General features: G+C 36.4%; 1 protein-coding gene across 1 annotated transcript in view; it reads right to left on the bottom strand.

The window, feature by feature from the left end:
• LOC150080563 (uncharacterized) overlaps positions 1-24557 on the bottom strand; it is a 44218-nt gene extending 19661 nt beyond the window's left edge. The window contains exons 1-15 of the mRNA XM_090380738.1: positions 24429-24557; positions 24264-24302; positions 23793-23920; positions 23298-23368; positions 22991-23055; positions 22302-22449; positions 18938-19055; positions 16011-16111; positions 15737-15808; positions 15148-15254; positions 14350-14422; positions 14053-14157; positions 12883-13053; positions 11597-11731; positions 5867-5951 (exon numbers count right to left, since the gene is read on the bottom strand). Of these exons, the coding sequence (XP_090236864.1) occupies positions 5867-5951; positions 11597-11731; positions 12883-13053; positions 14053-14157; positions 14350-14422; positions 15148-15254; positions 15737-15808; positions 16011-16111; positions 18938-19055; positions 22302-22449; positions 22991-23055; positions 23298-23368; positions 23793-23920; positions 24264-24302; positions 24429-24541 (1531 nt within the window). The 5' untranslated portion in view covers positions 24542-24557. The remainder of the gene's footprint in view (positions 1-5866; positions 5952-11596; positions 11732-12882; positions 13054-14052; positions 14158-14349; positions 14423-15147; positions 15255-15736; positions 15809-16010; positions 16112-18937; positions 19056-22301; positions 22450-22990; positions 23056-23297; positions 23369-23792; positions 23921-24263; positions 24303-24428) is intronic.

The following is a 24557-nucleotide window of genomic DNA, read 5'->3' as shown; positions in this document are numbered from 1 at the left end:
TGCTCGAGTTATTCCTAATAATGCGAATCTTGGCGCTTGGATCAAATGTTTTTGAATTATTATGATTGGTATCCTGTGCACCCAAGCCCCAGAGGCGTACGTTATAATTGGAAGGAACAAACATTCATATAATAGATTTATGGCTCTACCCTTTATCCCCCATTCAGTACGCACCAACCTCCGGAGCTTAGCATACAGTGTCCGAATTTTTTCTTTTAAATACTTAACATGTTCGGTGAAATACAACCGTTCTTCTATTTTGAGTCCAAGATATTTAGTTACTCTCACGTAACGAACTGCATCACCCAGAAGCCTCACAGTAGGAGCCCGATTCATACTCAGTTTTCCTTAGATATTAACAACTTATGTTTTTTGGACCAGTCTGCTAACTTTCTTAAAGCCTCATCAGCCTTACTTTCAACTTGTGATCTGGCATTTCCAGAGACAATCATAACCAAATCATCTGCATAGGCAATACTTTCCACATCTGATATTTCCTCATTCAAAAATTCATCGAATACCATGTTCCAAGCAAAAGGGCCTATCACCGAGCCCTGAGGACAACCTCGATATATTTTCCTGCTCACCTCACTAAATCTTGTTTTAACAACAACTTGTCGTTCACTAAAATAATCCTTAAACACAGAATATATTTTATTGGAACAATCTGTTCTACTAATCCTATTAAGGACGCTCCCCCACCATAATCTGTCGAAGGCACCTTTAAAATCAACAAATATACCCAGCGCATATCTCTTCCCACAGCTCTCCACAATCTGGACCAATTTATAGGCCGCATCTTCAGTCGAAAGACCTTTCTTGAAACCATATTGTTTACTAGATGCTAGGCCTTTATTATTATAACTAATCATCAATCGGTTTACACATAACCGTTCATAAATTTTTGCCATGACCGAAAGGAGAGCAATGGGACGATATGAACTGGTCTCATTTAACATTTTATCCATATTTTTGATCAATAATTTAACTTGTGCCCTTCTCCAGCACGACGGGAAAGCTCCCTCATCTAAACATTTATTATACATTATTGTATAAACTTCAGGAAATTTTTAATAAGTTCTTTTTATTACAACAACTTCAATTTTATCCAGGCCCGGCGATTTGCCATCCCTTGCAAGGGACACGGCATTCCCAACCTCCTCATTTGTAAAAGGTTCTTCTAATGTAAGGGAATTATACCTTCTATTTGCTTCAGTAATCTGCCTATGCAAATCATTTTCTTCTTCTAGGTCATCCGGAAAGAGGTCATCCAAGATCCGGTCTACAGACCTTTCCCATGTCAAAGTCTCATCTTCCGCTACTCCTATAGAACAGGAAACATCTAAAATTTGCCGTTTATTATTAATTAATTTAAAAATAGAATTCCACGGATCCTTAGATCCTTGCTCACATATATATTTTCTCCATTTCTCAATCTTAGTTTTGTTGATGGCATGAACGTAGTCACGTCTGAGAACTCTATACTGATCTTTTACGATTTCACACATTTCAATATCACCAGATCTCCTAAGTCTTTGAAATTGGCGCCTTTTCTTAAACACTATTTTCCTTTTCTGAGTCAACTCCATTGTCCACCAGAACACAGGCCTATTTACACCCTTCCTTTTCTTCAAACACCTATTACAACACTTTTGTAACATTTCAGTTAAACTTTTAACCATTTCTTCCGAGGATAATTGAGTCCAGTCCACCTGTATAACATTCTGTTCAAATTCAGTGTCAAATCTGGTCCATGTCGCACTATTTATCTTAAATCTATCTATATCATAACATTTTCTCACATTATCAATACTTTCAATAACAAAAGAAATGCCATTGTGGTCACTAGTAGTTAAGTTCTCGATCACCTTCCAATCCTTAATTTTATGCACGACCGAATAAGTCGCCATCGTCAAATCAATAAATGACTGTCCATGCGTTGACGAATAGGTAGGTCCATGCCCTGAAACATTAACCACCTCTAACCCAGAGGCAGCAATTAACTCCTCTAGTATCTGACCCCTATCATTAGAGACATTACTACCCCATAGGGGAGAGTTAGCATTGGAGTCAATGGACACCACCACGCCACAAGAACCCAACACTCTGTATAACTTTTCTAAATAACTTATATATGGCTCTATTTCTTCAGATGGTGGGCAATACACTGTTACAAAATAAAACCTACCAATATTACATATCACTTCACAGCATAAATACTTCTCACTACACATAGATTTTATTCTAGTTACCACATACTCTTTATTTCTAACTATAATTGCTGTTGTAGGTCTATTACCTTCATAAACAATTCTATATCCGACAAGATATCCCCTCACCTGACCATCCACAGAGTAAGGTTCCTGCAGCAAGGCGATGTCCACGTCCTCCGTTTCCATTGCTTTGTGCAACTGGGCGGCGACTGCCTTAGAACGTTGTGCATTAAGTTGCAAAATTTTAATATTTCTATCCATAATTAATCTTCTTTTTAAAGTTGTCAGTCGCCTTAATATATTCTGGACATTCCCTGCTCACCGCAACATGTACAGCCTTCACTCCCTTCTTTAAACAATTTCCACAAGTAGGCTCATTACTTCGGTCTACACAATCTCTAAATGTATGACCTGACTTTGCACAGTGTCCACAAAGCGTTTCTCTCTTACAATACTTTGCGACATGGCCAAACATAAGACATTTAAAACATTGAACAACAGCAAAAACTTCTTTAAATTTACAGGCGGACCACCGTATAAATAGACGTGTTCTATCACTTAATCTTTCCCACAATTCATTATTAACCTGGAGTATCCAGTTATTTAACAGAGTCTTTTTATTTTTATTAACCGTTAATATCTCCACACACTCTTTAAATTTCTTTTCAGTTAAACTTTCTTTGAAATTTCCTTGCCAAATTTGACTCAGAAGTTCTTCTCTTTCAATGTCCGATTCAACATCAAATATGACAATCCTCGGATAGATCGGCTTCGGCACAGTAGACTTTAATCCAAGTTCTTGCAATTTGGAACACGTCTTGATTTTCATAAGGTCATCTGTTGTATCTGCTTCTATAAGCACCCCACAGTCTCTAATAGGTCTTATATGTCTGACCTTAACCGTCGCTAACATAGGCCTTACCTCTTTTAATATATCAACTTTTACCTCATCACTAGTTTTATGTCTATTCGAGGTGGCTTTTACGATCATAACTTTTGGAACACTAACTCTTTCTTACACTTTCTTTGACACTACAGATGAATAACTTTCATAACGATCCACTTTCTTCTTCAGCTTTTCCTTTAATAACACATTCTCAACATGTACTTGATGCGCCTTCTTTTCAACAATATCCCAAATGTCCAATATTGTTTTTATCGCTATCATTGGTACATTACTATCTGTGTCCCAGAGAAACTCTTTAAGCCGTTCTCTAGCCTTGAAAATATAATCAAAGTTTTCATAAACGTTATCTTTATTTATATTCTTCTTTTTCTTGGTCTTTTCCCTATCGCTTAAGCCACCACAATCTGAGGTCATTTCCCCTTGCTTCCTCTTCTTTTTCTTAGATTCCTTTTGAGTATGTGAAGTACTTGGAAGAGACAACGACCTAGTCTTAATTGGGGTCCGCTGCAAAGTCTTGCCCGAGAAAATATTATCTCCAATTGGTTCTTGTACCTGTGCTACCAACTGTTCCGACACTAACCCTTCAAGTTCATTATCAGTGACCCCGTCCATGACCATCAACGATTCCTTATCAGTTATATCATCTTCATCACTAGATGAAGACATTGTATACATAAAAACAGTTATTTACAATTAAAAGTTGCACCTAAAAATGAGGAACAATTAAATATTTACAATATTTACACAATATTGTAAATGAGCAAAGAGCTTCAGATCCAGACCGAACTTAATGGAAATTAAAACACGCGAAAATCTATCCACGTGATAAAAACTCCACCACCCAAGTTAAACGGGTGGGGTCCCAGGAGTAACTATAGTTAGCTTGAACAAGGCAACTCAACTCAACTCAACTGGTTATCTTTGCAATCCGTAACCTCGGAGTGCTCAACTTAATTCGATTTTAATTTATCAATTCCAATAGAACAGAATGCTCAACTTTAACTATAAAGCAAATCCGAAAGGGCACGGAAATGCTAAACTTTAACTCAATTAACAAGCAAAACCGATGGCACAGAAATGCTCCAAGGACCTCAAGAGGAGAATAATTTGAAACTCCCCTCTTGAGTCAAGATAAACAAGAAGCCTCGTCCCCTAATCAGGCTCAACTTAGCCAGGCAGGGGATTCATCCTTACCTGCCCGCCCCGGACCACGAGGAGGTGTGAGCCTAGACACTGGCAATCAGCTTTGGGCAACGGAAGCAAGAACTCCTGCGTATCACACAGAATATTCAGCACTTACTAATCAGCAAGCAAAATATATAGCTTTCCGAACTTTAGCCCCAGCGTCACCCCCGGGGCGAACAAGAAGAACAAAAGAAAACAAAGTACCCAGACTCTGAGGGGTGCCGATTTTTAGAGAATAACATTTCGAGTAAGCGTTTTTCTATTAACAACACGCTAAGGTCTGCTTAGCTAAAAAACAAATTGAGTTATTACTCAATTTGTTTTCTATTTTTTTGAGTTTGAGCTATAAGTACAAGTATCATGGATTTAGAGTTTATTATGCAATCATTCTACGGCGCGAGGTAAAGCTTAATATTCGGGAAGGTCAGTGTTATTTATCGATATATCTGCCTTTGCCCAGTCATGCAAGGATAAACTATAAAAAATCTATAAAAAATTTCTTGGAATATCTACCAGGGTAGAAACAGTATTTGTGAGGTGAAAGTGAAAAAAAGGAACCATTAAAGTTGAAGTATGAAACAATTTTTATTAAGTTGTGTTCAACAATGTCATGGGACTATAGTTGCAATTTGGATTTAGATCCTTTTTCCGTGAGATTACAAAATCAGATCTCAGCTATTCTGGATGAACACCACAAGATACTTATCAATATTAAGTAAATAACCATTTATTGCAGAGGATACAGGCAAGCCCATCATGGCTTTTTGGCTACTTGTAGACATAAACAAAATGTGATAGATATGCCAAATATTGAACGTGTGCAAATGAGCAAATCATGCCAAACACTTAATGCAGATGAGCAATCTCCTTTCAAGACGACAGTTGGTTGGATGTTCCTTAGCTGATATATACTGCTTTGATCTCAGAACCGTAGAAAAAGTTAAAAGGTTCTGAATAAAATTGCCTTTAAGAACCCTGAAAGTTGAAGTAGATGAACATTTATGAAAAAAGAAAACATTGGCTTTCATTATTTAAAACTATTTTATAAAAATATTTATAAATGGCTGCTTCTATATGCAGATTTTGATTTCGCAATTTTGTAAGCTTTTAAAACGCAGTACATATGAAATGGGCCTCATTAGTAGATTTCGCACAAGCCTCAACTGGTCCTCCAATTTTATTCAACTCACAAATGCTCAAAGGCGATTAAGATGGGATCTGAGCTTGAATTCAATTTATCAATTAATTAACGTACCATCTACTAACTAACTTTGTACCACTATTTTGCGTTGAAATTGAAATAAAATCTTTTCTATGTTTAAAAAAAATCTCTATTTTAAGAATTTATTTTCCTTAGAAGAAAAAAATAATTTCTTTCAATCTCAACATAGTCTACTGCAAATTGAGTAGATCTGTAATTCAGTGTATTTTTATCCTTTGCATATACATATATGCATTATATAAAATAATCCTTTTGCAGTACTATTTTTAAACTTGTTTTACATATCCCTCTGGTGTGTCTTCATGTACTCATGGTATTGCTTTCTTACGAGGCTCTTACCTTTCCTGATCTTTGAAATATTACTCAACAGCATCACGTTCCACATCGATGACACTGATGAACACTGCAAAAGCATATCTTGTGGCTGCAATCGATATTTATTGAATTAATTCACCTGATGGAATTATTTTATTTTACTTATGTTAAAAAAAGAAACGAAAACCAATATTGAAAAATATCTAGTAAATTCACGGTTTCATAATTCCTAAAGTGCCAAAAGATTTTGGATTGGTATTTTCCATGTTGTTATTGTACGAGTAGTTGGGTTTCAGAGCATCAGCGACTAAGGCCATATTGATCCGTGCATTGTCTGTAATTTTGTGTGTTCTGTGGTCGATTATCTGTTTTTCTGGGCGAAAAACCAGTTTCAGGGAGAAAAGCCATTCTACTCTCGTCTGAGACCGACTAACTCAACCGCGTTGTGAAAAAGGCCCATAAAAATTCTCGCGTCATCGATGGGAATCGAACCCAGGTTTATTCCACGAATTGTGAGGAATACGGCGACCCTACCAACTGCACGAGTGCGTTACTAAATAAAGTTTAATCTGTGTCCATTTATCAGTTGAGTGTACCTGTGTCCACGTATCAACTTTAACACCAAATATACGTTATTAAATGCATCTAGTAGAAAATATACAGAAAAATGCTCCGATAAGATTGAAAGGAGGAGAAAATATTTTATCATGGAAAAGTTGGGGAGAAGAGACGTTGTATGGAAATAGAAATTGAGCGTGATAAAGAAGGGGACAAGTTTTTCACTCTCTCCAACTACAACTTGATCTCTTTTATCAGTCCGGTACGTAAAAACACATTAATCATCTTTGCCCTTTCTTTTGATCATTTTGTAATGAGAAATATTAATTTAAAAATACTTCTGATTGTGAATTTGGTACTGTAATTCGAACATGATGTATTTCTATAGTACTTGCTTAACTTTTGTGCCCAGATAACTTTGATAAGACTTCCTGTTGCTTGCGTTTTAAAAGATAAAAATTTGTTCTATTCTAAGAATATTAGGCATATTACCAAAATCATTTTCGGTACACTCCAACTGTTTTTATTCATCTATTCTAATATACATAATAGGGATAACCTTATTCAGACTTGATAATCATATTAACAAGTAGAGCAATGCAAACTGAAAAAAATTTTACCTTCTGAAACAATTCAAGTCATTGAATAGATTCTACATAGCTGATCATGTAGAAACATCAACGAAATTTAAAATTTTTGTGAATACTTTTTTTTTTTATGGAAACCCCAAAGACGAGAGGTATTAGAACCTATAGTACTTAGTACATTGGACTTGAACTTCTGTAGATTGTAATTTTCAGGAAATACGTATGAAGGAAGGTTGTTCCAGAAAACGGCAGTTGAATGAATAAATGAGGAAGATGAAAAGTTGGTTCTGTGGGTTTGAAGTTGGACAGTAAATGGATGTTGGCTGGTGGCGACACGTGTTTGGACTGTTTTGAAAGAGAGAGAGCGGGAATTATAGAAGCCAATTCAGAAGAACAGTGCCCATGGAAGTATCTTTAGAAGAGGCATGCAGCAGAAACAGTACGTCTATGAGACAGCGAGTGGAGAGACTCTGTTAGAGATGAAATCAAGAAGCCTGAGAGAGGTTTTGGGGGCACCGCCCCAGATGTGGGAACATCGCAAATCCGCCATGGTAGGGCGGATTTGCGATTTATACAGAGTAAGCAGCTGTTTGGAAGAAAAGTAACACCGAGAGGCGAAAGAGAAAACGAAGTTTTTTAGATGCAGAGAAGCAATATTTGTAATGTGCTTGTGCCAAGAGAGATTAGAAGCCAGGGTAATCCCCAAAAGAGATATATCATTTTGCCTAGAAATCGGAGTGTCACCAAAGATAAGCATAGGAGCAGAAGAATCCTTTTTGCGAGATATAAGACAAGACTGAGTTTTAGAAGGATTGAAATCAACTAAGTTGTCTTTGCCCCACTGGAGAATTACCTGAAGATCCGAATTTAAGGAATTGGTAGCAGATTTTCAAGCAGTTGAACCTGATTGAGCAGAAAGAGGTTTCTCAAAATGAAACCTGCAATGCAATGTGCTGTCATCGGCAAAGCTATGGATAGGATTTCCAGTCAATTAAAGAAGGTCATTAATATACAAGAGGAAAATAGTGGGGGAAAGAACTGAACCTTGGGGGACACCGGCATTAGTGGAGAAGTTAGAAGACAGAGAGCCATCTACCATCACCCTCAGTGAGCGATCAGAGAGAAAACTGGATAACCAATTACTAAAAACAGTTGGCAAACCATAAGATGGAAGCTTGTTTAGAAGACCCTTATGCCAAACACAATCGAAAGCCTTTGAGATGTCAAGAGCAACTACTTGTGTTTCACCGAACCTTTCCATTGAGTTAGTCCCTAAATGGGTAACATAAGCCAGAATATCACCAGTGGATCGACGCTGACGGAATCAATACTGGCGATCATTGAACAGACGGAAGATTTCTAGGTAGTTTAAGAGTTGGCGGTTAATTGATTTCTCCATTACTTTAGAAAGAGTAGAAGTAATTGCAATGGGACGATAATTGGATGGGAGGATTTGTCATCCTTTTTAGGAACTAGCTGGATATGAGCAAATTTCCAAGAAGAAGGAAAAACACCTTTGGAATAAGAAAGTGAAAAAATGTGGCAAACAATAGGAGTAAGTTCAGGAGCACAGGTTTTCAGAACAAGTGGAGAAATACCATCGGGACCTGGAGCTTTCTTAGCATCAAGATTCGTCAAAATCCTTCTGACATCCTTTTGACGGAAGACCACAGGAGGCATTGAATGGAGCATGTTGGGAATGGTGGGAGGTGTTTTACCAAGATCATTAATACATGAGTTTGAAGAAAAATGGGATGCTAGCAAGTCAGCTTTATCCTTGGCTGAAGTGACAACAGAATCATTTGGTTTGGAGAGGTGGGAGTAGAGATGGGCAAAAGTTGCGGCCAATAGCTTTGGCAAGAGACCAGAATGTTCGGCTACCTTTAGAGCAAGAAGCAAGTTTTCTACTCTTAGCCTGTTCAAACTCTAGTTTGTACTGATTAATAACTGCTTTATAATTGTTGCGAGCTTTGGTGTAGGTAGAAAATGAAACTGAAGAATTAGAAACAAGCCAATTACGATATGCAACATTCTTCTCTTGAACAGCCTTAGCACATTTATTGGAAAACCATGGTTTAGATAAGTGACGAGATTTTAAAGTGGAGTGTGGAATAAAGAATTCCATTCCTGCAAGAGTAAGGTATAAGGTATAAGGTATGTTAGTGTCTAACGGGTCCTGGGATTTCTCCCATCTCCGTGGGTGTACATTGTATCGGGCAAGAGATTTGAAGTGTGTGGGGATCATGTGCTGTATATTGTGTTGTGCCCTTTGTTCCTCCGGTCTATTAGCCGCCGAGCCCCTAGTGGGACCCGACATTACCACACCATGCCACGGGGAGGCTGACCGGGTGTACCACTGTAGCTAGAGTACTCTGGCGAGTCCTGCCACCTACTTTCCTGGGATTTCAGTGGCTAGGACCAGATTTGAGAATGAGATGACCGCTGTTTCTTGAGCAACGGTTGTAATTTTAACAGAGCGTAGGATTGTTCGCTGATAACTTGTTCTAGGGCCAAATAGGTCGGGTAGTAATTTTGATGTTTTTACATTTAGACCTGTGGGGCATGTATATATATGTATATAAAAAAATCTGAGCAAATGTTGACATCAGAAGTTTTGAAGCAGCAATCCGACCAAGAAAAAGAAGAAAAGAAATCTCTCAGGTCATCCCATTTTGCATTCTTGTAATGCCAAACAACGCGAAGTTGGGAATAGCCATGAGATAAAGGCTCCATTGGAGAAGAGACAATCACCAAGTTGTGATCTGCATACTCGGACTCCCTCCAGTCACTATCTGGCAGAGTAGAGGTAGCAAGATTATACACTAGCTGATCCGGAAGCCTCCTAGAGAATTACCAATAGGTTCGGTCCTGTGTACCAACTAGCGGCCGGCCTGCGAACACCGTTTTAGAGCTATACCCTCGAAATGTAAGGAATATTGGATCTCGCCACGACGTTCATCATAACCTCAAAAGTCACCAATTATTCTGTATGATGGAAGAAATGGGGGAAGGGTTGACCGGAACTTTGCTCTAGAGACTAAACATGGGTTCCGCCACTAATAAGCAAAGTGGTGGTATTGCACCGGTTGATGAGAGTCATCTACCACCTAGTACTGCCTGGTAACATAGAGGGGCGGCATTCCTCCATGTGATGTGGGTGCCAAACCTCAACCCCTACTAACGTTGGTTCACACCTGGGTGGTCACCCACCATGTACTTGTGCGTGGAGGTTATACCCAGGATTACTAACAGTCCCACCATCGTGAAGGTGCAAGCAGAGGATTTGGCTGTCACAGACCGTCCGGACTTCGCCGAAATTGGGTCCACTTGACTTGAGTGTCACCCGAATATCAGTTCCATCAGCGTTTTAGACTACCAGGTAGCAAATACAGCCTGTCTGGCATATTTGAGAGAATGTCTGTGACAACCTCAAGGACCAGTACTTACTTACTTAATACTTATTTACTTACTTACTTAATACTTATTTACTTACTTATACTTATTATTACTTATTCTTTAGTAAAATCGTGCCTTACAGCCTGAAAAAATCAGTATAAAATGTTTACTTACTCAATTTTGTTAATCGTATTCTTATGTTAGGTGTTACAACTCTCTGATGCATGTATGCTAATTCTTATGCTATTTAATTATTATTCTTATAATTAATAGCATTATTCTAATGCAATTTTTTTAATTGCACAGAATATATTTTTACAAATCAGCCGGCTTTTGGTTTGGTTTGGTTTTGATTTTTATGGCGCATGGGCGACTAAGGCCTTGATGCGCCAAGTCCTTCGCTCAGCCGGCAGACTGAGCAAAGCAAGTCTTGGAAAATGAAAAGCTCTTGTCCTCTCTTTCATCATACATACTTCCACCTTTGTTAATCCCGAGGGTTTTGTTGTATCCTCATCGAAAGGTAAATCATTCACAGAGAATACGACCTATTGAATGCTTCGCTTGGTTTTCTGCACAAAAGAAGGTTAGAAGAATCCTGGAGACTTCTCGATCCCAAGAGGTATCCAGGTCTTGATGGCATTTCTCCGCTTTATCTCCAGAGTTTATTCCTGTTTTGCGTTGCATTTTTCACTGTCCAATTTACTCACAAATTTACTGAAAATTTACTCACAAAAGCCAATTCCTAAAAAAGTGACAAATCTCTCTCTTTCAGGTATAGTCCCATTGCAGTTACCCCAACAGACAACTCAAGGATAAGGAGGTCAGTATCCCATTGTATAAGGCAATCATCAGGCCATGCCAGGGATAATGGTCAGGAAAGCGCGGATGAGCTGTTGCTCAGGTAGCGCATTGTACAAGTAGTGTAGGTTAGTAATGATGATGGCTGCATGATGTCTGTAAGTATATACATAAACTTTTAAAGACACAATGCACAAAACACGAAAATCAGCTGTAAAACTGTAAGGCGATGAAAAAAGTATTTCCTTTAAAAGAACGGTATTAAAACATGCAATTTGGATAGACAGATGATAATAATAATAACGTGTACTTTGAATAAAACTTTAATAATAGAGAGTAGGGACATTCCATATGTATAAAGTAAGCTATTATTATTTCTTTGTATATAATTTTTAAGAAACATTGATTTTCTTACCTCATGAAGGTGTGGGCTGAATCTTACTAACACATTATTCAAATCCCTTGCTGAAGCAAACTTCTCGAAGTTCCAGGAAAGTCTAGCTAATCTCCTTTCTGCCTTTGCAAGATATTTCTCAAGAAAGAGAATATTCTGAAGAGAAAGAAACGAATGTTTCAAAAATTATGTTAAACGACAAATATTGTACATTTTATAGCAACTTTTGAATACAATGCACAATTAGCTATTTTTATCGAGAGGCCTGGGTTTGAATTCCATCAAAGGAGGAATTCTTAAAGACCTCTTCAGTCGGGGTTGTAATTAGCCGATCATAGACAGAGGAAGTGAGAACACTTCTCCGTGAGTTTTTACAGGTTTTTCAATCCACGCAAAGTGTATATCTGCTTCGAACACATTCTTGCAGACATAATACTGCAAACCGTATTTTCTCGATCACTTTCCTCGCATCACTAATGGACATATCCTTCGTACGTTGCATCAAACACACTGAAAAGAGCAAACAAATATCTATACGAGAAAGATGAACACTTCTAGTATATTTTGTAACCATTTTAATTAAATAATGTGCAGTATTTGTTTTTAATAAGATTGTTTCGTATTTCAAACTGAATTGCAGTTGAACAAGAACATTGAAATCTGAGTTACGTTTTCATTGGATAATCCTGTACTTACAGTAGAATGCTGTATTTGCAGATCTCTCTAAAACAAGATAAATTATTATCACGGGTTATAATACACCTTAAGTATAGTTCAGGAATTGATAATAATTACTGTTTAAACTTTAAACGTCATCAACGGATAGATCAATTAAGGATTTCGAATTAACTTCAGAGTTAACTGATTATTTAAGAGCCATATTGAAATTATTATTAGGGAAAACCAATCGACTGATAATTTATACAAATGTGCACGAGGGATTTTATACGTAGATGAAGTAGAATTGGTAGAACTTTACTTATCGCTAGCTATAGAACTCTTGAAATATGCCAGCATTGTTTGATTTCCCAAATATACCACTTATTATTAGAAATTTAGGTAGATCGAAACCAGTAGCACAAAAAGCTAGAATTTAAAATATATATATATATATATATATAACCCTTTTAGAGAGGCTTCTATACCCAGTATACCACTGGGTATAGAAGCCTCTCTAAAAGGGTTCCGTACTCGTGTACCACAGTGTAGGTAAGACAGATTTACCCAATTAAAATGCAAAGAGAATATCAAGAAAATAAAAGTAAAAAAAGATTATTCAGATATCAAATAAATGTGTCCGAATTTACCTTCAGTTGTTGCAGATTTTGAATTATGATGTTAAACAAAGAGGGTTTCTTTGGAGGATAGCGTTCAGAAGCCATATCCAGCATTCTTGAATCATTAAGGATTCTTCCAAACATACCAATCATCAAGGATTCGGAGAGTAGGGATTCTTGTCCACCATTTTCGAAAATTAGCTGCAAAATTACATGTTTTTAACGTATTGCTGAATCATCTCTTATGTTTTATGATATTTTAAATTTAAAATCATAAATAGATAAAAAGCGCACAATTCAGAGCAAACAACCTCTACGATCTACCGCTACAATCATTCTTCCAGAATAGTTATTATTAAGTGATGTTTGTGACATTGAGAGTGCACTTTTTTTTAAGTTGGGTTATGAGTAGATTAAAAGAAAAATAAACTCGGTAAATTCGGTTTCGTCGAGAAACGAAATAAAAATAAATGAACAAGGTAGTACCAAAACTTTCGAAACCTGATAAAGGCGAGCTACCAGAAATGATAATAATTTCTAATACCAACAAATATTTCTGGGTGCCTTTTACGTTAATGTAAGCTTCAGTAAACTATCGGTTTCGTAGATACTAATGGTAAAATCATAAATTTATTGAAACACGAAAGCAATTCTCAGAAGTAAAATGTAATGGATGAAGGGAATTTTAACAGTTTCTTAAACTATTTGTTGTTTATTATCTAAACAAGTAACTCGATCATTGCAGATCTAAAACAGTCAATGATTTAATCATCATAATCCACCTGAAATAGTTGATATTTCAATCACGATTGGATTATCGACTGATCTTTTGTTCTTCGCTAAATATTTTCCGTGGAGAGGACTTGGCATTATTTTGAATACAGGCTATGAAATCATAGTTAACGAATTATGTCATCAACTGGAGCATTTATTCGTTTGAAACTGTCACCGGAGCATTATATTTAGAGAATAACACATTCCCCTTACTACTATCAAAAGAATTATTTATTAGTATGGCAATTAAAGAGAGATATTATATCCTTGAAGAATTGAATTCAATTAATCTTAATTATTTCAATTTACGAACTCATTTAATATTCTTAATTCTGTGGTTACAGGGATACTGTAACTACAAAATTAATTAGTAGCAAGAAAACTGTCTCGCGAATTCATTTCAAGTAACAAAGGACATATACTTACATCAATAACATTGACGAATAGTGTGTTATATATAAAACTGAGTTGCTTCAAGATATACGGGACATTACGTATCTCATTAGGATTCTTACTGCCCCACGAACTCCTCTAAAGGATACAAATACCATTGATTATTTAGGACACTCATACTAAATGGATGAAAAAAATTACAAAAATCAGACTTCTGTTTCTTTAAAAAAAATGGATGAATAATGTTTAATTCATTAAGCCTAGACGATACAGACAAGCATACAGTGCACAGCAATGGAACTAGAAAGTAAACGATATAAAGTTACTTACGCTTATTTGTGCCGCAAAGGCTCTATTGATCATAGTCAGTGATAGAGGCGTGAGAGCTCCAGGGACCACTTCCCTTTATGAAAAAAAAATATAATTAAACATTTAGTAATCGGTTTTAAACACTCGTATTCAAAATTACGAGTCAAAATTTTTTTGTATACAACGAAGAACAACAACAACAAAAATGGTTCAGTTGTACTGGACTGCAATCAATACGCTTTAGCCTCCTTCTTAAGAAGTCCTATATATTTTTTTATTTTCACGAAAAGGTTCGAACCCTTTTGTGAACTTATTAGAATGCATTCCTTAGATACCAGGTATTAGCTTCATACATAAGAGAGTTCTGTTTATTCTCCAACAGAGCCACGTCCATCTTAGTAGAACGTCCACACCTGACGCTATCCTCATAAAAATTTTGCACTGTATAGAAAAATGGTGAATCTTGAGGCCTTGGAGTAACTTTTATTCCTTTCAGTAACTGCGTGCAATCTCTAACCAAAATTAATTAAAAATCATTGTGGATTGGACGAATAATAATTAAAACCATTGTTTTATTTAATAAAACAATGTTTCCGCTTTAATAAAACCACGTTTTACGAAAAACTATTAATGCTAAAAAGCTATTTGAAATCAAGAACTACTTGTACATCATATGGGGTGGTATATGCATTTCCATAGATCCGTCGAAGCTCAAGTTAGGTTCGCCCCGAGTACAGAATTGTAGAAAGCATTTACATAAATTAAATTGTTTATTAAAATCTGTACAGATAGAGTTCAAATTCCATTAAAATTACTTACCCAACGTTTGCCCTACTGATGAACTCATCCTCACTTCGCTGGAAAGAATGGAATTCATGTTTGATTTCAAAGTCTGTTTCAATGTCTATGGAAGTCACAGGTCTGGCCTACAAAAAGAAAGAAACATTTTGGAGTCAGTGAACATTTCTTTATTATCTCATTGATAACAAAAATGTTTTCATGTATAGAAGAGCGAGTATGAAAAATCAAGATAAAAGCATCGAACAGATTGCACTATTTGAGTTTCCTTTCTTTTGTCCATGGATCTTTTTGACTGAAGATCGAACAGATAACGCTATTTCAGGTTCTTTGCGTCTTACTGTGTAGTGTGAAAGTTCCACAAATAAATGAAGAAAATTCTTAAATGCACATTAGGAAAATAGTTTCATCCGCAGTTTACTGAGAACAACGCGACTAGTATTGATTTGATTTTTTTTATTAGGAGTGGAACTTAATTTCATTTAATTTCGTATTAATTTTGTATTAGGAGTGAATTTTGCATTAGAAGTTAATTAGGAGAACTTAATTTCATTTCTATCACATTTTTTGTTATGTAGTGCTGGGTGCTACATTAGTGAATGCGACTTACTTGCAGCAAGTAGACTTGATCACCGATCAAACCCCACTCAATATCTCTCGGGGACGAAAACCGCTCTTCCAACTGAAAATTAAAAAAAAAAACTTATATAACTTTTCAGTTCAGACAAAAAAGCGACCATTAAATACGGTTAATGATAATATTATTCCTGTCAAATGACTAGTTATAAAAAACGTTCAGTTTATATTCCTAGGAGTATAAATTGAACATATTCTTCAAAAATATATATATTTTTTTCACCTTTGAACTGGTGAAATCAACTTACCAATACAGCCACTTTTCCAAGCAGCAAACCTTTATGTTCAGAAAGACAACATTTCCGATTTTCCTCTTCTGTAGTTAACTTCTCTTTGGTTCCACCGTTTTCTACAACAAATAAACCAAATAATAGTCCTTGCATTACACTTGAGTAGGAGAGATGTAACCAATAATTGTCCTTGGATTTTACTTGTGTGACAAAGACGTATCGTTTACAGCTGGAAAGTACTGCGTAGTAATGTTCGAAAGTAGAAAAGTCTTTGACGTACAATTTTTATAACTTTAAAAAGAACTTTAATTGAAATATTATACAGTTGTAATTAATTAATGGCTAAGTTTAGAGAACGTAAAATTATAGAGTTATATTAAGTTCTATAAAGCTATTATCTTAGCAATTAATAATAGTATTGGCATTAGTAGAAGCATATGATGCAAGAAATTACACTTATACAGCTTCAGCCAAAAAAAAACCCTTGCTATTTCAGCTTCAGCCAAAAAAAACCCTTGCTATTTCAGCTATCAATTCCCTCCAAAAGTTTGTCCAATTCTTCCTTGAATTTGTATAAGCTGTAAACTTCCACAACGACAGATGGAAGTTTGTTCAAGCAATCAACCACCCGCTGGCTAAAGGAATGTTCCTGCACATATCTTTTGCAACTGTGTTTCTTCAATTTGAATTTATATCCCCTCAGTTGCGTAAACTGAACAAGAGGAAGAAACCCAAGAGCTTTCTCAAACCATTCAAGATTTTATACACTTCAATCAGATCACCTTGTAGGTGCCTAATCTCCAGACGCTGCAATTTATTTGCAGAACTTAAGTGGATACAATAAGTTGTATGCAGGATTGAGTGCAGGATTAAATTTTTGTACTTGGGGATTGATTACTTTTCAGAATATTAAGGAATTTCAAAAGCAGCCTTTTATCAACGCTGACGTAATGGCTGCCACATAATATAGCAGTCATAGAGCATTCACTGAAGAAGGAATACACGGTAAAAATCAAGGTTGTCAACAGTTGGTAAGAAGACCCTCTTAGGGAAAGGCATCGCAATAGTAGAGTTATGTTTACTGAATCCCTTTTATTCTGATACAAAGGTACCAAAGACACAAAGATTTATTTTATTACAGGTTTGAAGGTCGGGAAGGAATCCATCAACTCAACCATTACACCTTCTCCCTCAGCAGTTGAGACAAATAAACTTAACATCTTTCAACGTAATCGTAACATAGTAGACCTTTATCTGCAGCACCAAAATGAAAATATATAAGTAAATCAATTTATTTTTTTCATGTGTTTTCCTTGATAAATTATCAGGGGATAATTACAAAATCTTTCTCTTCCACAATTTACAACATATTAATGCGTTTCTCAGATATCTCTTGGTTGCTGTGGTAACTAAGACGGGTTGGAGGCCCGGTAACTCCGATCGGCCTGCACTCAAATGGCTTTCATGTCAGTCTTAATTTTTTTTATTGTGATTTCATCTCTGACGTTTCATGTGTACATAGTAATTCCATTTTAGTTCATAAAATTCTTTATGGACTAATCGACTATCGTGTCCTCTTTAGTAGAATTGCAAAATAAGTCCGAACTCATAAAAGAATTTTCTTAAATGTTTGCCTAATCTTGAGCACGTTCAAACAGTTTCTATCAAGTTTGGTTTTTGAATCAGTGAATTCATGGTAAGCTTGCGAAATAGTGCGATTTATAACTAAATCACATTATTTCGCCAGTAATCGAATAAGCCGATTTGACAAGGTCATACTTTTTATCTAGAAACAAAGGTCAAAAGTGCAAGTGTACAACTGTGTTGTAAATATAGTTCTTCTGGTCTGCCATGTAGGTTACCATCTGAAGGGTTCAGATAAAAGTGTTATCTGTATGGAAAATAAGAAGGACGTTCTCAGGAGTTTTTAATGCTTGAATTAAGAAATAATGATTGGATAAATAGCTATACTTTATACTTCTGCAGAATTTTTCTAAAAAATATATTTTAAAATAAAATTTTCAATGAACACCATTCAAAGACGCTAAATAAAAAAAATAAAAAAAACAATGTGCTTTAGTATCCACAGTACAGTATTTAGTGATTTGTGCATCTTCGGTAATTGCATTCCTCCAATAACGTTTCCCATATTTCACCCCACGGGCTCACATCTGGTGAGTATGGGCTTGGCACACTCAGGGTCCTGAGCTGGATATCATCATTCTTCTCTTTCTTGGTGATTCCTCTTTCTCTCTCTCTCTCAGGGTAACTCGGGAATTTTTTTGGCTGGTGCAGCATCAGCCTCAGGCTTCCTTGCACCATATGCAATAATAATAATAATAATAATAATAAATACAGAAGTTTCCTTGTGTGCATTCTTTGTAAATAAATAAATATATATATTAAACAACATGCAGTCAACATCCACATACATCATCCCGGCCGGCCCAATCTTGTCCATCCCATCTTGTCTATCAGAGGCATTCCTTTACAGAATGCCCCTGAGCCCATTTGTGTGTTCTTTTGAAGTGCCTCATTCTTTTAAGGATAATTTTCCTGTGAGATTCATATTTCCCTCAAAAATATAGCCTTTTACTTTTATATGTGATAAGACCTTGGATATTTCTACTTCAGACAGCAGGATAAGGTTTTGAATGTAATCTGCATTTCTTTTAATGCCTCAGCAAAGGCTGTTTTCTGATTTCATCAGCCACTTTTCAGGGCTTTTCAGGGAAGGTGGGAAAAGCCCATAGATTTTTTTAGTTAAATCTATGATCCGCTCAAACATGGTTTCTGTTTTTCAACCGTTGATCGAAGATCGTACTCGACGTTATTTGGTATTTAAGTTGATTGAAACGGTAAAAGATATAAATTGTTTTCTTGTCTTCTTAATACTAAAAGAGGTTCAATAAATCCGCACAATAGGCAGAGTCCAACATACTCACCATCCATTACTATCATTTTCTCTTTGAGGCCAATGGTGGTAGACACGAGTTGTAAGCGATTGTTGGCGTCTCTCTTCAGGGTCATTGTATCAGGTTCAGCAGCAGCCGAGACCACTGACTGGAAATGGGAAAAATCAAAATAAGAAGTCAAAATAATCATTGTTGTAAGTTAAAAAGAAATGCAGGACAACTGACCACGAAGTAAATAAAGATTTCGAAAAAGCATTTATGATGCTTTATTTCAAAATTAAATTAAAACACAATTAAGTCATCAGAATTAAAATAATTAAATAAATAACCATCGTATACCACTGGACTAAAGGATTTAAATACTAGATCGAGAGGAAATTTTTTTGTGTATCTTAAAGAGGACAAAATAATCCTGTTACATTTCATAAAAATGAAATTATGAATATCACCAGAGTAATAAGATAAACTCCGTGTCTAACTTATAATCATCAGATGCAGATAAAATATATATATACATTATTTTAACGACCCCCGCAAGCGTGAGCTTATATTCGTATATTGTCTGCAGAAGTGTGTTGATTGGCCGATCTTCAGGTTGTGCAAGCTGAAAAACCCGAATAACCTCGGGAGAGAAAAACCCTACTCGGTCTCAATTGGAGATAACTTTAGAAATTATTTCAGTCGCACTCAGGAATCGAACTGAGACCTCAAAAAATGAGTGGAAGAAGCGATGTGTCATGATGACTAAGCTACCACGGAAAGTAGATGCAGGACAACTACGAGTTGCGCCTTTTCTTTCCATCTCTTTCAAGAGTGACATCTTGGAACGTGTGTAGGACTGCAACATGAATTTTTTGAATGCGGCGGAATACGGAATGTGAGTTTCATCGAAGGTTTTGGCGTTTTTAGTTAAAACTTTTTACATACAGTTTTATATCATTACGCTGTTACTCTTTTGTTTTTGTTGCCGTGCTGTTTAAATCTACAAAGTTCGACAATTAGACGTCAAAAGTGGGAGATCTGATTAAGATGTTGAAGGTACTGAAGAGGAGTGAGTAAAATTAATGAGGAATGTCTCTTCTCCCCATAGGCGATACAAGAACCTAGGGAATAAAAGAAGACTGGATCTCATGAACTTCATCTACAGGCAATGGGTTGTAGAATAAGTTGCCAAAATGGAAGAGGCAATGGATCTGGCTAAATTCAAAGCACAATTGGAAAGTTACCTTGTGGGAATAGGAACAGTCTGAATATTGTTTTATTTTTTTCCGCCTCATTTGGTCTTTCTAATATTTGATATTTATCCAATTCTTTTCATCGTCTTAACAGATCAGAATTCCAGAGAATTTATTCAATTTTCGGCATTTTTATGCCCAAATCGGGCAGATGCTACCAACAAGTACGAGTGTTTCCTTACCATTTGCAATACCTTTTCTTACCGCCAGCTATAATAAAATTACTTGGAAAGACAGGTAGAATATGATAATATGTACATATTTGAAATTTTCTAGGCAATTAGTACATAAATGGACATATTAACTTGAAATGGCCTTGAAAAAACTCAAATATAATATTTAATTTTTCAACGCATATACAAAACGTTATGACTATCCCTGTCTTCACAAGTGGACGAATGCCACAGCACCTAGGAGTGATGTCACTGACCGTCGCGGCATATATGATGAAGGCATGGTAGTACCTGTCATTTCGTCAGTAGTTCACTTTTTCCCATTGCTATGCAATAGAGAAATGGAAGAATCATGGAGTTTTGGGTGTGGCAGGAATGGTCTGAAGAGGAACATAGCTATCCAACGTGATGGGACGAGAAAAGAACCAGTAAATAGCACTGGTTGGTAGTTGAGATAAACGGCAGTTAGCACGTTATGCCCAAAAAAACAGATGGCTCACGATCCCTCAGTTAACTGCAGATTACAACAAGGAGTATAGAGAAACATTTTCGGACACACCATCCAGCCGACGAGCTCGCAAATAGGCCTACGGATTAGCGACCACTTCATGTATCCACGTTGCCCGACGGTCATCGAAATCTCCGCCTGCATTGACACGGTAGCACCGTTCATGAATATCGAACGGCTGAAAAGGAGTCACCTGGTAAGATGAATCAAAGTTTCAGCTTCATCATGCCGATGGACGATTGCATATTGGACGGTGACAAGGTGAACTGCAACCAGACTGCTCTCTTAGGCGAAAACAGGCCTGCGGTAGTGGATATGTTTTCACAGACATCACTGGCTCCTCTCATCTACATTGAACGCATCTTCACTGCCAAATCCTACTTCGGTATTGCTTCTGATAAAGTTTTGCCCTACATGGTGACCGTTGCAGATGGCACTGGACTCTTTCAAAAAGACAACACCCATTGTCACAAATGCAAACATTGTTCAGGAATGGTTCGAGCAGCATGTCAAAGGATTTCGTGTGTTCCCTTGTCTCCAAATTTCCTCCGACATCAATTCCATCGAGCATTTGTGGATGCCGTAGAACACAGCATTCACAGTCCACGCCAGTGCCTCGCTCCATTGCCGAACTCCTGGATGTCCTTGTGTCCAGTTGATTCCGGATACATGAAGACGCTTTCGGCGGTCTCATGGTGTCGATGCTATGCAGGTGCAAGCAGTTATCATGTTGAAAGACAGTCCAACACGCTATTAGGTATGTGGTCATAATGTTTTGGCTCATAAGTGTACACGCGCTTGTTTCACATAGCCCGCACATGGAAACATATTTTAGTGAAATGTATATTCTTGGTAAAATATCTTAGATTATACCAAATATTCACTTTGTTGATAAAGGTTATTCTCACTTTGAATTTTCTTGTTGAAGAGCCCATTCCACTTAAAGTTGCTGGCTAAGCGCCATATGGACCCTTACATAATGAAAGTACTACCGCCAGTTTTAATCAGAGATATGCGAACAGAGAGAAGAGTGTGAAAAAATAAGAATGCCAGAATAAGTGAGCAACGATCTTAAGTTTGTTATTTTTTACTTTTTTTAACCAGTGTTGCTCTCACATGGCTAAGGAAACAAAACGTTTGGCCAAGAAAGACAAGGAATTTGTGTCTCGCTTGTTTAGATAATGAGGCGAGGTTGCATTAGCGAAGCACATCATGGAAAGAAAATTGCGTTAGTTGTACCTTGAACGTGCTCAACGGCTTCGAAAGAATCCTCTTACGAATATTAACAACTTTCATGGAACTATTATTTATTTATTGCTGACTTCCTTGAAATATTCATCAGTTGTTTTTACCTCGTTATTTTCTAATTTACAAAACACAACGCGTACAATGAAAAATTCTCTGCTCTTACATCCTGAGTGTTTAACAACATCAGATGAGTACAGCAAACACAGCTTAAATTATTACATAAAAATTACCTCTCCCAGTCCATAATTTGCTGTAATGGTGATCACTGAAGGATTACTTGTAACGGGATCACAGGTAAACATAACTCCAGAAACTTCGCATGGCACCATCTCTTGGATTACCACAGCCATCGGAATGTTTATCGACAGACCATTTCTTCTGCAAGACGAAAATAACTGATATTCCAACTGTACATACAGTCCAAATAGCGTACAAATACTACGTGAAAATTCAGCTTTAAAAGAAATGCGAAATAAACAGTAAGGTACCATTATTTCATCCTTAAATACACCCACGAGTCTAAAGGCCGAACCTCCAAAACATACTTTTATTTATTTCAGTAAATAAATAAAATCATCAATTTACAAGTAAACAGCTCAAATGACGGATGTAAAAATAAATAAAAAAAATAATGTTGAATTTCTTGGCATATATTTCTAAAAAAAAAAAGTATAACAGTCGACGAAAATCTATCCACTGGAGAAGAGTTGTCACATGCATACGGGCTTACGGACATGGTGAACAGATGTGCTTAAAAATGAATAGCACGACTTCCTATGTTTCTAGATCATGAGCGTGTTGTTGCCCATCTTTTTCGATTACTATTTGTTTTCGTTATGAACTATTTAAGTTGGTAGTTCGTAATAATTGGCCTTGTTATTATTGTTATATTCATGTCCAAAGAAAACAGAGAATTTACCTTTTATATTCAATGGCAACGAAGGAAAACTGAGAGGTCCAGCACTTCTTTACAGATTCCATAATCTATAGAAACAATGATAATCGATTAGTTTACATTGAGTGAAAGACAGTAAAAATCGTTTATAAACTGTACCTCCACAATGAAATATGTATGGTCAAGTACAGTTCAGTCCAATTATCCAAATCGAGTTTAAAAAATTCACGTGCTGTTCTATTTAACTGAAGATTTCTAAAAGCAAAATATCATTTGTATTTTACCTCATTCTGGATTTAAAAAACTGTTTTTGAAGAATGATTTCACTTACATCGGCCATTCCATTTATTCCGAGAAACGTCTCCATCTGTCCAGCACACGACAGTTCATCGCTGTCTTCCCCTGAAATTACAAATAAGAAAATTGAGTTAATTTCTACAAAACTTGAAATACCTAACACGAATACAGTGAACAAAACTGAATATCTAATTTTTATTATCGTCATTGATAAATGATAATAGAATTTAAAACAGCTTATCAATGTTTGTAATACCACAAATAACAAGGGTTAATTTAATATTAATTTGTTCACGGTCCGATTTACATGTCGCGTAGGATTTTAAACATGGAGCAGTTCATGGAGAAATATCCTGTCTCTCCCTGTCGTTGAGTAACTGTAGTCTCTTTTGATGAGCTTTAAGAATTTCTCCGGATTCCTACGGATTCGAACCTAGACATGTACAAACGAATGACTAGTGGCAAAACCACGATACTCTCTTGGATGTCACAAAAACTAAATGGTCGCATGACCTCTTGTTTTACTTACCGACAGCAGAAGACCTCACGGCAAACTTTGTTGTAGCTACCTTCTTCCCATATAGTTGTTCAAGCTCATCTTCTATTGTCCGGACTATAGGTGGTGGTAGTTTCGTTGACATCATATCGTGAATCAGGCTACAAGATTAAAAAGAAATAAAATTACCTGCAGGGTCCTCTGTCGTTCCAGTATTTAGACATCCAGACATTTAATTACTGATATTTATTGAATCAGTGCGTCGGTTCCCAAAGAGATTTCGGGTGTGTGTTCATAATTACTGTATATATTTATCTGTATTTATTTAATAGAAATTACACTTATAGGAAAAACTTAAGTTCGTAGAGTGTAGATGTAATAAAACAGCAGTCTCGAAGTATCAGGTAAATCAATCAGAAGAGACATTTTTTTAATTTACTGCAATTATTATCGATATTTCTTTTCTCAGTGAAATATTGAAAACGAACTTTAAATAAAAATTACCTTTCACAAGCAGTTTTTAAAGTTCCTGGCCCTCTGCCCCTGAAAAATAAACAGGACATTAACTCAACACTTTCTATTGTCAAAAATCTATTAGGTGCAGAATCAAAAGTTGAAATCAGTTAAAAATTTTATAGAAAATACACAGCTAAAACATTCTCAATTTACCAAACTACATCTTCAACCTCCGATATCCTTTCTTTGCGATCCTTTACAAAGTAGTCAAACGCAAAAGTAGTAACGACAACGCCTTTCGACACGTTGAACTGCAAAAGAAACATTCAGCGCGTCAAAAGC

The sequence above is a fragment of the Mastigoproctus giganteus genome, chromosome 9 (assembly GCF_048544385.1).
Source record: "Mastigoproctus giganteus isolate SK-2022 chromosome 9, ASM4854438v1, whole genome shotgun sequence".
Lineage (NCBI taxonomy): Eukaryota > Metazoa > Arthropoda > Arachnida > Uropygi > Thelyphonidae > Mastigoproctus > Mastigoproctus giganteus.
This window is presented reverse-complemented; position numbering and strand designations above follow the sequence as displayed.